Source organism: Cetorhinus maximus, chromosome 7 (assembly GCF_964194155.1).
Source record: "Cetorhinus maximus chromosome 7, sCetMax3.hap1.1, whole genome shotgun sequence".
NCBI classification, from domain to species: Eukaryota; Metazoa; Chordata; class Chondrichthyes; order Lamniformes; family Cetorhinidae; genus Cetorhinus; species Cetorhinus maximus.
The window spans coordinates 19,326,926-19,339,006 of NC_135885.1; the positions used below are offsets into that span (position 1 = coordinate 19,326,926).

A 12,081-nucleotide genomic window follows, 5' to 3' on the forward strand; every position below is an offset into this window, starting at 1 on the left:
AAAATGGTGGGGGAGAGGGGTAACCATCTTGGGGAGTTGCCCCCAATGGGCACAGGGCACTCCCAAAGGAGGTGCCTCTCCTCCCTTTCCATTTTAACCTGAGTTGCTGAAACAATGGGTTGGGTTCCTTCATTCTGCCTTCCCCAGCTGCATGTATTATTTGTTTTAAGTCCTAATAATGGCTTTATTTAATTCGAAATATTATTCATTCATTTACAATGCAATGCTGGTCCAATACAGGGTAGAGTTCAGATATTGTATCCAATCAGGCTTCTTCGGCCAATAACCTCGCCAATGTAAAGCCACATTAAATTCCTGTGGTCACAAGTGTGTTCCTCAGGACGTCCTTTCATGTGTTATTTTTCTTTTTGGAGCGCCGAGACAAACGATCACCAGCAGCTCCAAGAAACTAAAATGGTGCTTCTGAAATCTCTTGATATCGATTCCGCACAGATAAAGCGCAAGCACCTCGTCCATGTGCTATTGGGTTGAAACAAGCCCTTAATTGGCCAGTTAAGGGCCTCAATAGGCCACTGGTGCGCTGGCTGGCTGATGCTTTACCTGCCCACCGTATTATGGGGAACAGCTCGGGGCTGGGGGGTGGGGGGTGGTGGGGCGATGGGCAGGAAGGCAGTGGGCTAGCCACTCATTTTATTTTACTTGCTCCCCGCCACCACTGCCTGCAAATACCCCAGTGGGGAGGGGGCTGTAAAGTTCCTTCTGCGGTGTGAAATAATTTGAAGGAACCCAAAGTCATGTCTGCAAACCTCTTAGGAGCTGTTCCCACTTGACCATACAACAGTAGACAGGAGCACCTCCAAGCAAATTCCTGACTAAAGTCTCTCTTTTTAAATTTCCCTTCTACCTGATCTAACCTACCTTGTCTATAACTTGTTTGATCTCGCCGCAAGTACTTTATTTTTCTTCTATTGTAACAAAAGGTTCCACTTGACTCCCCTCCTTATTCCTAGCAGAGCAATCCTCAGTATTGAACGGTTTGTCTGGATCCACATCGTCAATCTTTCATATGATGTCAAAAAAGTCTCTTCCCCACGGAAAGCAGACCTAGCTTTCTTATGCTTCCCTAATAATTTAGGTTCCTGATGACGCTGGTAGCTTTGTTCTGTCTCAAGGACAGTAAGATCTCTTCAATTATTTAGTGACCAGAATTCCACAGTTGCTCTGAAAATAATTTTGAGGGAATTAAGCCATTGTCTGACTGGAAACGCTTTTGAATCAGCCACTTTTGCGATAAGAAAACAAAGACATACTGGGTACAATCTCTACTCATAAAATAGTTTTATTTGTTGTAAATACATTTCACTAAAACACTTATAAAGTGCATGGATAAAGTTAATAATTCTTAAACAGAAATGATAAAAACAAAGGTTGATTTTCTTCAGTGGCTTAATGGCCTGTACAGTTGCCTCACCATTCGATACAGAAATGCTTTATTAACCCTTTGAGTACTGAATTCCGTTTGCAGTTTCATGAACGTTATCTCCCTATCCCAGGATTAATATTGTGTAGAATTGTCATGCTGAATGTTTTAAGATGGAAGTTGGAGACACGTGCGGGGCAACATTATTCAGTGCTCCTTGAAGAACTAAAACCTTATAAAGGTTTGAATTTCTTACATTTCCTTTCGCTCCCTGTGGCATGAACTACAAGGGTGAGTAACTCTAGATATTTCCATGGCCATTATTAATGCTGATCTACATTGGATGACCTAAGGTGCATTTGGGAGTCTCTATTGATCTTCCCTCTCTCGCCGCACTCTCCATTGAAACATCTCACTTGTTGAATTTACTTACCAGCTTACTCAGCAGTACACACAATTTAATCAGATAGAGAAGCCAACGTCAAATGGTAATTGAGACCAGTGCCCATACTTGGCTCATTTGAAGGAGAGTGGCACCATTTTATGGTTAAAACTGTGTTGCCCCACAGAATTGGAAGTTGTTATAGGTTGCTTTCTGATGACATGTAAATGATCATAATGCACATAATTAAGATGCCCATAAGAGCCGTCACTCCGCTGCATTCTGTCGATTAAATCAGTAAACGTGCAAAATGTTGACTTGTTGAGGGAAAGCTTGCAGTGGCCACCCAGTGGAACAATATTCATTCATGATGATTTCCTTTGCTCAGCACATCTAGTGAAACTGTGACCAGAGTAATAATTGCCCTCCTCTCCCTGCATTGTTCAATGGTGGCATGAAATAGTAACAAAAACCCAATAATGCTTTCAAAGTGAGATGTACTTGTGCCCAGATTTAATTAGTTATTAGCTTAAAATAAAAATAATGGGGACAATTTTGACCTAACCGCCCATCTGGACACTGACAGGATTGGGTACAATGTTTGCTTTACACCTCCACTAATTTACCTGCATTGAGCTCAATGGGCAGGATATAAAATCCAATCCTGTGAGCTTCCGATGGGCATGGAAGGTTCAAGTGACCTCCAATGTTTCTTTTAGTCAACAAATGTTAATTTACAATGCCTGACAATTGCCTGGGGATGTTTTACTACCTTAAAAGTGTGATATAAATGTCAGTTGTTATTGTGGTGGAATGTTCTTTAGTCATAGAGTCATAGAGGTCTACAGCACAGAAAAAGGCCCTTCAGCCCATCGAGTCTGCGCTGGTTAAACAAGCACCTAACTATTCTAATCCTATTTTCCAGCACTAGGCCCATAGCCTTGTATGCCATGGCATCGCAAGTGCACATCCAAATACTTCTTAAATGTTATGAGGGTTTCTGCCTCTACCACCCTTTCAGGCAGTGAGTTCCAGATTCCCACCCCCCTCTGGGTGAAAAAAAATCCTGCCTCACATCCCCTCTAAACCTCCTGCCCCTTACCTTAAATCTATGCCCCCTGGTTATTGATCCCTCCACCAAAAGGAAAAGTTCCTTCCTGTCTACCCTATCTATGCCCCTCATAATTTTATACACCTCGATCATGTCCCCCCTCAATCTCCTCTGCTCCAAGGAAAATAACCCCAGTCTATCCAATCTCTCCTCATAACTAAAACTCTCCAGCCCAGGCAACATCCTGGTAAATCTCTTCTGCACTCTCTCTAGTGCAATCACATCCTTCCTATAATGTGGATTCCAGAGTTGCATGTAATGCTCTAGCTGGTCTGGCCTAAAACATGGAGGAGAAAGAAATTGAAGCAAAAGAACTGATGCTATTTGATGGAGTGCAGGATACATATAGGCAAATGATTGTAACAAGGGAATAAACATTGGACAGTTACATAACAAGAGCGTTGATGATGTTGGAGATAATCTCACATGGAAAAAAGTGAAATCACAACTATCCAGTTGTGATATAGCAGGAAAAGAGTAACTAGCAGAAGCAATATGGAGAAATTGGTAATTAGGCAAACAAAGTAACAGTTGACAGCTTCCACTGATTGCCTGCACAAGACAGATAGATATGAATAGAAATTAATACTGCTGTGGTTCTCATATGAGTGCGTAACCTGATTATATGAAATTCCTCTCTCTGATATTTGCTTATTCCAGTTTATAGTCATTTGGTAGTACAGAACTTGAGTGTTGCTGAAAAAAGAGATATGCTGAAGCTTTTCATCTTGTACTCATCAGGTTCCTTTGTTGGAATACCAATATAAGGGGAAAACAACAATTGATACTGTATGTGAAGAGAATACTAATTGGTTGGCAAGCGTTTTCTGATTGGTGGAGGCATTGCCATCACTGGTGTTGCCATCTCTTCTCATACAGTATCAATTGCTGTTTTCCCCTTATATTGGCTTTCTTGTGAAGTGCCCTGATGAGTGCAAGATGAAAAGCTTCAACATTATTCCAGTTTATTGTCTTAGTTAACGTAACAAAGACATTTGGCAAGAGCACGTTAAGCATTCCTGTCATAATGTACTAACTACTACCTCCCTAATGAGAGCTGCTTACAAAGAAACAGAATTAGAGCAAATTGCACTGTGGTAATGACTGGGTTTCAATATTCTACATATAAATTGAACGGATCAGGGATGAGCAAAAGAACCTAACTAATGAAATTCTAGAGGTAAGCAGTAACTGCTTCTTAACACAACATCTAGGGCAGACATTATGATAGATTTAAGGAACATAGGAACAGAAGTAGGCCATTCAGCCCACTGAGCCTGCTCCGCCATTCAATTAGATTAGAGATTGGAAACACTGGGGTTGTTCTCCTTAGAGCAGAGAACATTTAGATATTTGGTATAAGTGTTCAAAATCATAAGCAGCTTTGATAGAGTGAATAAGGGGAACTGTTTCAATGATGGAAGGGTCAGTAAGCAGAGGAGCCAGACTTAAAGTGACTGACAAAAGAACCAGAGCCAACCCAGGGATTTATTTTAACACAGTTAGTTGTTGGTGATTTGGAATGAATGCCTGAAAGGTGGGAGCAAATTCAATAATAACTTTCAAAAAGGAACTAGGTAAACTTTTGAAGTGTTAAAAATTACGGGGCTATGGAGAAAGAGCAGCCTAGGGTGATGGGCTGAATAGCTTCTCACTATGTTGTATCCTTCTATGATTCTATAACTCTAACCTAATACCTCAAAGGATCTTCATCTGAAATTATCTTATGAATTCGTAAGAAATGACAAAATAGTACTTGAGAGTTGTTCAGGTGATGTAATGTTACTTGCATTTCAGAAAGCCAGTTGATACAGTTCTGTTTGTGAGGCTTTCTAAAAGTGAAACCCATGGAAATAATAGTGGCCTAGTTGCTTGAATTGGAATTGGTTTGGTATTAGAAAGTAGCAGGTGATGATAAATGGAATAATCTCCATGTCCAGTTAAATGGTGGCCATCATCTTCAGCTCCTACCACAAACTCCAGACACCAAGTGCCTCCATATTATTCCCAGAACATATTAGGCCAGTGGAACAGATTTCTAGCTTACATCTTGAACACTGTCATATCTTCAAGAGCAAGATGGAGCTATTTCTGTTTGGAGTGGAGATCAGGTTGTATGAGTCTCCTGGACTAGCTTTAACCACATAAAATGCAGCAGAGTGATTTGTTAGATGTGACATGAGGTATCGTGACAATGGAGCACTCTGGATGGACCAATTAATCTTTTCCTGTCTGATATTTTTGTACGTTTCTATCTCAGTTTGGGCAGCAGTTGAGGTGTGACAGCCAAATAGGCTAGGCATGGAATGCTTCCTGCCATCAATTGCTATCTGGTAGCCTCTGTTGGAAAATGTGTTGTGTGTGTTGGATAAAGACCGGATTAGTCAATTACGATAAACTACGTTGTCTCCACGTTAAATAATCTGCTGTCTCATATGTATAAGCATGGCGAATAAGCACTTGGACGATGCATTGGAGCTGAGCTGAGCTGTTGGGTCCATGGAAATGTAATGCTATGAAAAAGAATCAGTTAGAAATGAATACTGTAGGATATAAAATTACACACACACACAAACACACACACACACGCACACACACGGGCAGTGATTCTACACATCTCCAGAGGGTACGTTGTTGAGGCAACCTCCAGACCACAACCATGGAAATCAATTGAAATCAAGAATTCCCACTCTAGCACTATTAGCCTCGATGTAAAAAACCCATTGAAAAAGTTACACCTTGCTGAATGAGGTTTTTAATGGCGTACTAACCGCATCATTACTTCTAAACAACCTCACTGGCTCTGAAAAGCTAATTTTATATTTGCAGAATGTCAAATTTCTCCATAATGATAAAAAAATTCCACATTTTAAAAAAATAATTCATTTTATTTTCTAAAATGCGTTTATCTTTATTTTAGCTTCAATCTTAATCCAATCATAATCATTTATTCTTAAAGTATCTTAAAATTTAAGGTATCTTAAAATTTAAATGAAAAGTGAAGGATTTTAAAGTGCTTTAACTTCCTGGTTTGCTTATTTTGAATACTATAATGTGACTGGCCGCCTGCTTGTTGACAGTACTGCTGCTGCACGCCATGACATCCTCTTCACTTGGCACCAGGTGTAAATTGCTGTCAGGAAAAGGGAAAGCTGCACCAGAGAGATCATTGGACCTTTGCGATCATAAGAACAAGAAAATACAAACAAAAGAAGTGGGAGCAGGAATAGGCAATTTGGCCTTTTGAACCTGCTCCAATATTCAATAAGATCACGGCTGATCCGATTGTGGCCTTAGCTCCACTTTCCTGCCAGCCCCCACCCACCCCTGTCCCATTACTCTTGACCCCCTTGTTGATCAAACATCTGTCTAACTCAGCCTTGAATATGTTTTTCGACCCAACCTCCACTGGTCTCTGGGGAAGAGCATTCCAAAGATGAATGGCCCTCTGAGAGAAGAAATTTCTCCTCATTCAGTCTTAAATGGGGGATCCCTTATTTTGAAACTGTGCCCCCAGTTCTAAATTCCCCCATGAGGAGAAACATCCTCTCAGCATCTACCTTACCAAGATCCCTCAGAATCTTATATGTTTCAATAAGACCACCTTTCATTCTTCTAGACTCCAATGAGTCTTGGCCCAACCTGCTTAACCTTTCCTCATAAGACAACCCTTTCATCCCATAAATCAACCTAATGAACCTTCTCTGAACCACTTACAATGCAAGTATATTAAGGTCAGTGGCAAGCGCCCGATTTCACCATTGGCCACCAAATCCGGCCGTTCTCTGAGTTTATATACTTCAACAGTACATCACACGTAAGAAGCAACATTGGAGACCATTGCTTTTCTTCATTCATGTTTTCTTATGTACAATTATTTTTAGATACCATTGATATCATTCATTTGACCTGCCAGGAAATACACTTTAGTGATGTGGGAAGCACCCCTTTTTCTCCCCTGGGGGAGACGGGCAAATATGCCACTGAAAAAGCTCATAAACGGGAATTAGCCAAAACACAAAACTTAGCTTTGGCAATTTTTTTTTACTTGGGTACACAAATACTAACTCAGTCCTCAAAGGGCTAAACAGAATTGTGATCATTTTTAAGAGTGAATGAATGGAGAATGCACCACCTTGTAGATACTTAATGTTTCATCAATATTTTCAGCTAAATTATCTCAGTCACCTCTAACATCATACTACCAAAGAAACCCCACATAAAAATATGAAGTGCTGGAATAATTTTCCAAACAGTCTAACACTTTGTTCACCCAACACTGTTTTGAAATTTCAATTAATGAAAAGACATAGCATACACAAACACTCTTAGTTTTTTTTCAAAGGAAACTTTGTTTTCCTTCCAAAGATCTCTCTAAACCTCTGGATTTGGCCCATCTTGTCAAATACAAATGGGTTCGCATGAATTGCCTTTAATTTAGAAAGATAATTTTTTTCTCCTTGGGTTGCTATGGCCAGAAATGCCTTAATTTATTCTAATTAGCTCTGTAAGAGGAATATGCTTCAGTCTAGTTTGCTCTTAGCTAACTCTTTACTTTTCTTCATGCAACTATTTAAAAATCGAGGCTTTTCTGACTATCCAACAAACCTGTGAATAGTTACTCTAAAATTGCTGCTGGTTGCAAAACCGAGAATACAGTTAGTTGCGTCAATAAGATCAGTCTATTCTCTTCAAGATTTTTCAAAAATATTTCAACAGATGACCTTGGAGAAATGCCTTGTCAACTTATGTACACTTTCCGCACCTTCTTCTTTCCACCATTTTATTTTGAATTTGCAGTTTGTATAAATTAAAGAAATGGAAAAGAAAGAACTTCGTCCCAGGTAGCTTCACTTTTCTGACAACATCCAGAGATACATATCAAAGTTACAGGACAAGTGTCGACAAAGGAAGTCTTCACTGCTGCAGGCAGAAGCTTAAAGGTAAAGGTATCCAACCCAGTAGACGAGATTAAATAGCAAAAACGTTGTAGGAAAAAACACACGTGAATATGTGTCTAATTTCAAAATGTCTACGTGGATCCGTCCTTTGCGCCATGAGCCTGATTTACATTCCTTGTAACAGCAGAAGAAGCTCTGGCAGTCTTTACCATCCAGGCATTCATATACGCAGGCTTCCTCAAAGTCCTGCCAATACATGGAATTGTTTATGGTAATGACTGAAGAGGCTGGCCCCAGGTTCAGTACAGAATAGTTCTAGAATGAAGAGAGAAATGAGATTTTTTTAAAAAACTGGCAATGAGACACAAGCTACCCTTTCCAACATATTCATAACAAAATGTAATTACGAGCAGTTTTAGCCATATATTTTATATATATATATATTTCATCTGGAAAATCTGAGCAACTTGCAGATTGATATATCTTTTGAGAAACAATGTGAGTAAAATGGCATTAGGATTTAGAAAGCACTTTGAGAATTTATACAGGGTTTTGGTCAGACTACTCCTGGAATACCGTGTGAAGTTTTGGACCTGAATTTTACGCTCCCCCGCTGGCGGGTTTTTAGGCGAGGAGAGCGTGAGATTGAAGGCAAGGGATTCCCTCCTGCCTGCCCTGACCTCGCAGTGATTTTACGCTGGGGCAGGCAAAGTCTCTGACAGGATGCCCGCTCTTGCCCCTGTTGAGGGCCTTACTGGCCACTTCAGGGCCATTTCTTGCCCAGCCTCAATTTTTAGGTTGGTGGGAGGATTTACCTGACGTGAGGTGAAACCCGAAAATGAACGGGCTTAGGTCTCAAGTAGGAAGTGGAGGGGGGGAACGCCTCCATCAGAAGCCCCCTTCTGACTTCAGGCAACCCCCCCCCCCCCCAACACCTTAAGGTCCGGTGGCCGCTGGACCTCCCTCTCCACCGGCCTCTCCACCGACACCCCAATTGCCCTCTTTGTGTCCCCCCCACCGGCTTTCCCAACCCTCCCTGCAATCTGATTGGCCGGCAGCTCTCAGGCAGCACTTCCTCCCGAGTGAAAAGCAGAAATCCCGCCGGCAGCCAATCAATGTTCATTCGAGCGTGAAATGGCTGCGGAGCATTCGCAGTCAGCAGGGATGTGTTCCGTGCCGACTCTTTGGATGGTGGGAAGGGAAACACTGCCATCTGAAATATTCAGGCCTTGGTCTCCACATTTAAGAAAGGCTATACTTACATTGGCGGCGGTACAGAGAAGGTTTACTAAATTGGTCCCTGGGATGAGGGGGTTGTCCTATGATGAGAGACTGAGTAAATTGGGCTTATATTCTCTGGAGCTTAGAAGAATGAGGGATGATTTCATTGAAACATACAAGATTCTGAAGGGGCTTGATAGGGTGGACCCTGAAAGATTGTTTTCGCTGATCGGGGAATCTAAAACACGGGGTCTCAGGATAAGGGGCCGATCATTTAGGACTGAGATGAGGAGAAATTACTTCATCAAAGGGTTGTGAACATTTGGAATTCTCTACCCCAGAGGGTTGATGCTCCATCGCTGAATATATTTAAGGCTGGGATAGACAGATTTTTGATCTCTCAGGGAATTAAGAGATATGGAGAGCAGGCAGGAAAATGGAGTTGAAGCCCAAGATCAGCCATGATCATATTAAATGGCGGAGCAGGCTCGACAGGCCATACGGTCTACGCCTGCTCCTATTTCTTGTGTTCTTAAAAGTAAGTCAAACACTTCCCTGGAGGCTGAAGGCATTGCCTTTCCTGCACAATGTTTTTCGGCTTTAATCCACATTAAAAGCAAATTGTCCCTTCTTCCCTTCCAATACCATTGATTAAGTTAGAAGCATAAGGTGTGATTCCTCAATTTCATTCTCTCAGCTGGGAGCTGTGCTGATGAGCAGTAAGGTTTGGAGAATGGGAGTTACAATTTTGTGGCCCTATCAATGACCCACATGCCTCTCAAGCATGGCTCTCTCGGCAAAAGAATGGGATGGCAGATGGCAATTTAATCAGATTTTCTTCATTCATTTAAAGGCAAAACCAGCCACCATTTCATAGCAAAACAATTGCTTGGAAATTGCTTGATACTTGGAAAGCAACATTCCTGTGTGGGGCATTTGAGTCAGAATTTATTTACCGTTTGTGCTTTGATTTTTCTTTTGCTATCTTTTCCTCCTTTTGAATTCATATCCTCTCAGTTGGTTTACTGGGCTAGTCACTGATTGCTCCATGGTTATGGCCAATGCTGCAGTTTAATCAATTAATGAAATGAGTACTGGGACAGATGTATAACAGTAGCTTGAACTTACGCTGCCTGAAGTACACTATTGCCCAAAGTCAAGATGAATCCCTCTCCTTCACCCCCATGGAATTTCCAAAAAAATGTGCAAGTCAATCAGCAAACAACCCTCATGGTAGAGCCAGGAGCATGACAGCATACTATTTTAAAATTAGGGGTCGTCCTTTTAGGACAGAGCTGAGGAGAATTTTTTTTTTCTCTTAGAGGGTTGTGTGACTTTGGAACTCTCTGCCTCAGAAGGTGGTGGAGGTGGGGTCATTGAATATATTTAAGGCAGAGGTAAATAGACTCTTGTTAGGCAAGGGAATCAAAGGTTATCGGGGTTAAGTGGGAATGTGGAAGTCGAAACACAAGATCAGCCGTGATCTTATTGAATGGCGGAGCAGGCTCGAGGGGCTGAATGGTCTACTCCTGTTCCAATATCTTATGTTCTCATGACAAAACAATAGGGCTGACAGGTGCTGACTGAGGGCAAATGTTGAGGGAATTGCCTGATCATGTGACGATTGCTTGACATCTTCTGGCTTGTCACACCAGTGACAGTTCTCCCTCAATCGCCACCCATCAGCCCGTTATATCCTGCACTCTGTCCAAATGGGAAACTATATTATTACCAGTCTCGAATTTCATGCTTCTATTTCAACAAATGTCTTCATTCTCCGGTGTTAATTTACTATTTTAATTTAAGACCGTGGTTTGTTAGATGACTACAGACCCTGCATTTCGAATCAAACCTATAGATAAGTACCTCTTGGGATCCTTTTTGCTGGGTGAAGAACCATTCACGTCTGCGCTCCCCTTTCCAGTCTTGCTCATACTGACTTGGGAACCCATGACAGTGAGAATTAGACTTAACTCTACAGCCGAGGGTTGCATCCGGGAGCTGGGAATGCAAAAATGTTTCCAAGTGCAGGTAAAATATTCCAATAAATGTGATCAATCATTAATACAATTATCAGAACTAATAATAGCATTGTAGCGGTTAAGCGAATTGTTCTTTTAGCACCAAAACTTTGGTTCAAATAACACTCAGAGTAATGTAGCGAAAGTCTCTGCTCTCCACTGGCTGTAGTGGCCCTTTGTGAATTGAGCCTGAATGATTTTAAACCAATTTATGCTGACCATAGCCCCACGCTTACATTCATTTAGTTTCTTATAGCATTTTACCAACAAAATAAATTGATCCAAGACATTTTATGGGAGTGGTATCAGACATTTAAGACTGAACCAAAAAACAAAAAATGCTGGAAAAGCTCAGCAGGTCTGACAGCATCTGTGGAGAGAAAGACAGAGTTAACGTTTCGAGTCCGTATGAGTCATACGGACTCGAAACATTAACTCTTGGTCTTTCTCTCCACAGATGCTGTCAGACCTGCTGAGCTTTTCTAGCATTTTTTGGTTTCTGTTCAGATTTCCAGCATCTGCAGTATTTTGCCTTTACACAAGACTGAACCACACGTGGTTGTTTAGGACAGATGGTTGGTACGGGCTTTGAAACAGCACCTTAAAGGAAGAGAGTGGGGTTGAGACCTGGAGAGATTTAAGGAGCGAATTCCGCGGCTTCGTCAGGTCTGGCTATGGCTGGCAACGGTGCAGCCAAGGAAATTGAGATGGGTTAGCAGTCGAAATTGGAGGAATGTAGAGTTCTCAGCGGCTGGAAGAAGTTACGGAGATGGAGAAGGCTGAGGTCACAGAGGGATCTAAACACGAAACTTCCACCAATTCGCAGAAAGTGTGAACTAAAATAACAATCTTTTCGAGCGGGCATTTGAACGATAAGGAGGTGGGGGAAAAGTCCACATTTGTGCAATAAAACGGTACTTTTCAGAAACTATTCAGAAGCTAATTACGAGACCCAAAGCCCTAATGTGTTAAGCCGTAAAATTTGCTCATTATAAGTGCATCTCTTTTGAAAGAACTAATAGTGCAAAAATTGCTGTAGTAGGCCAACAGTAGTGCCCAGTGTT

General features: G+C 41.5%; 1 protein-coding gene and 1 non-coding gene across 3 annotated transcripts in view; both read right to left on the reverse strand.

Moving 5' to 3' along the window:
- Window positions 1-369: 369 nt before the first annotated feature.
- LOC144683153 (U11 spliceosomal RNA) lies at window positions 370-506 on the reverse strand. Its single transcript, XR_013577197.1, has one exon. It is a non-coding gene; the product is annotated as a U11 spliceosomal RNA (small nuclear RNA).
- Window positions 507-7,604: 7,098 nt separating this feature from the next.
- The window catches only part of gabrg3 (gamma-aminobutyric acid type A receptor subunit gamma3), a 639,852-nt gene continuing 635,375 nt past the window's right edge, over window positions 7,605-12,081 (reverse strand). Inside the window, exons 9-10 of one of the 2 annotated variants that reach the window (XM_078545149.1) lie at window positions 10,863-10,997; window positions 7,605-8,090 (exon numbers count right to left, since the gene is read on the reverse strand). In XM_078545149.1, coding sequence (XP_078401275.1) covers window positions 7,812-8,090; window positions 10,863-10,997 — 414 coding nt within the window. In that variant the 3' untranslated portion in view covers window positions 7,605-7,811. The remainder of the gene's footprint in view (window positions 8,091-10,862; window positions 10,998-12,081) is intronic. The other variant, XM_078545150.1, reaches the window with a different exon arrangement.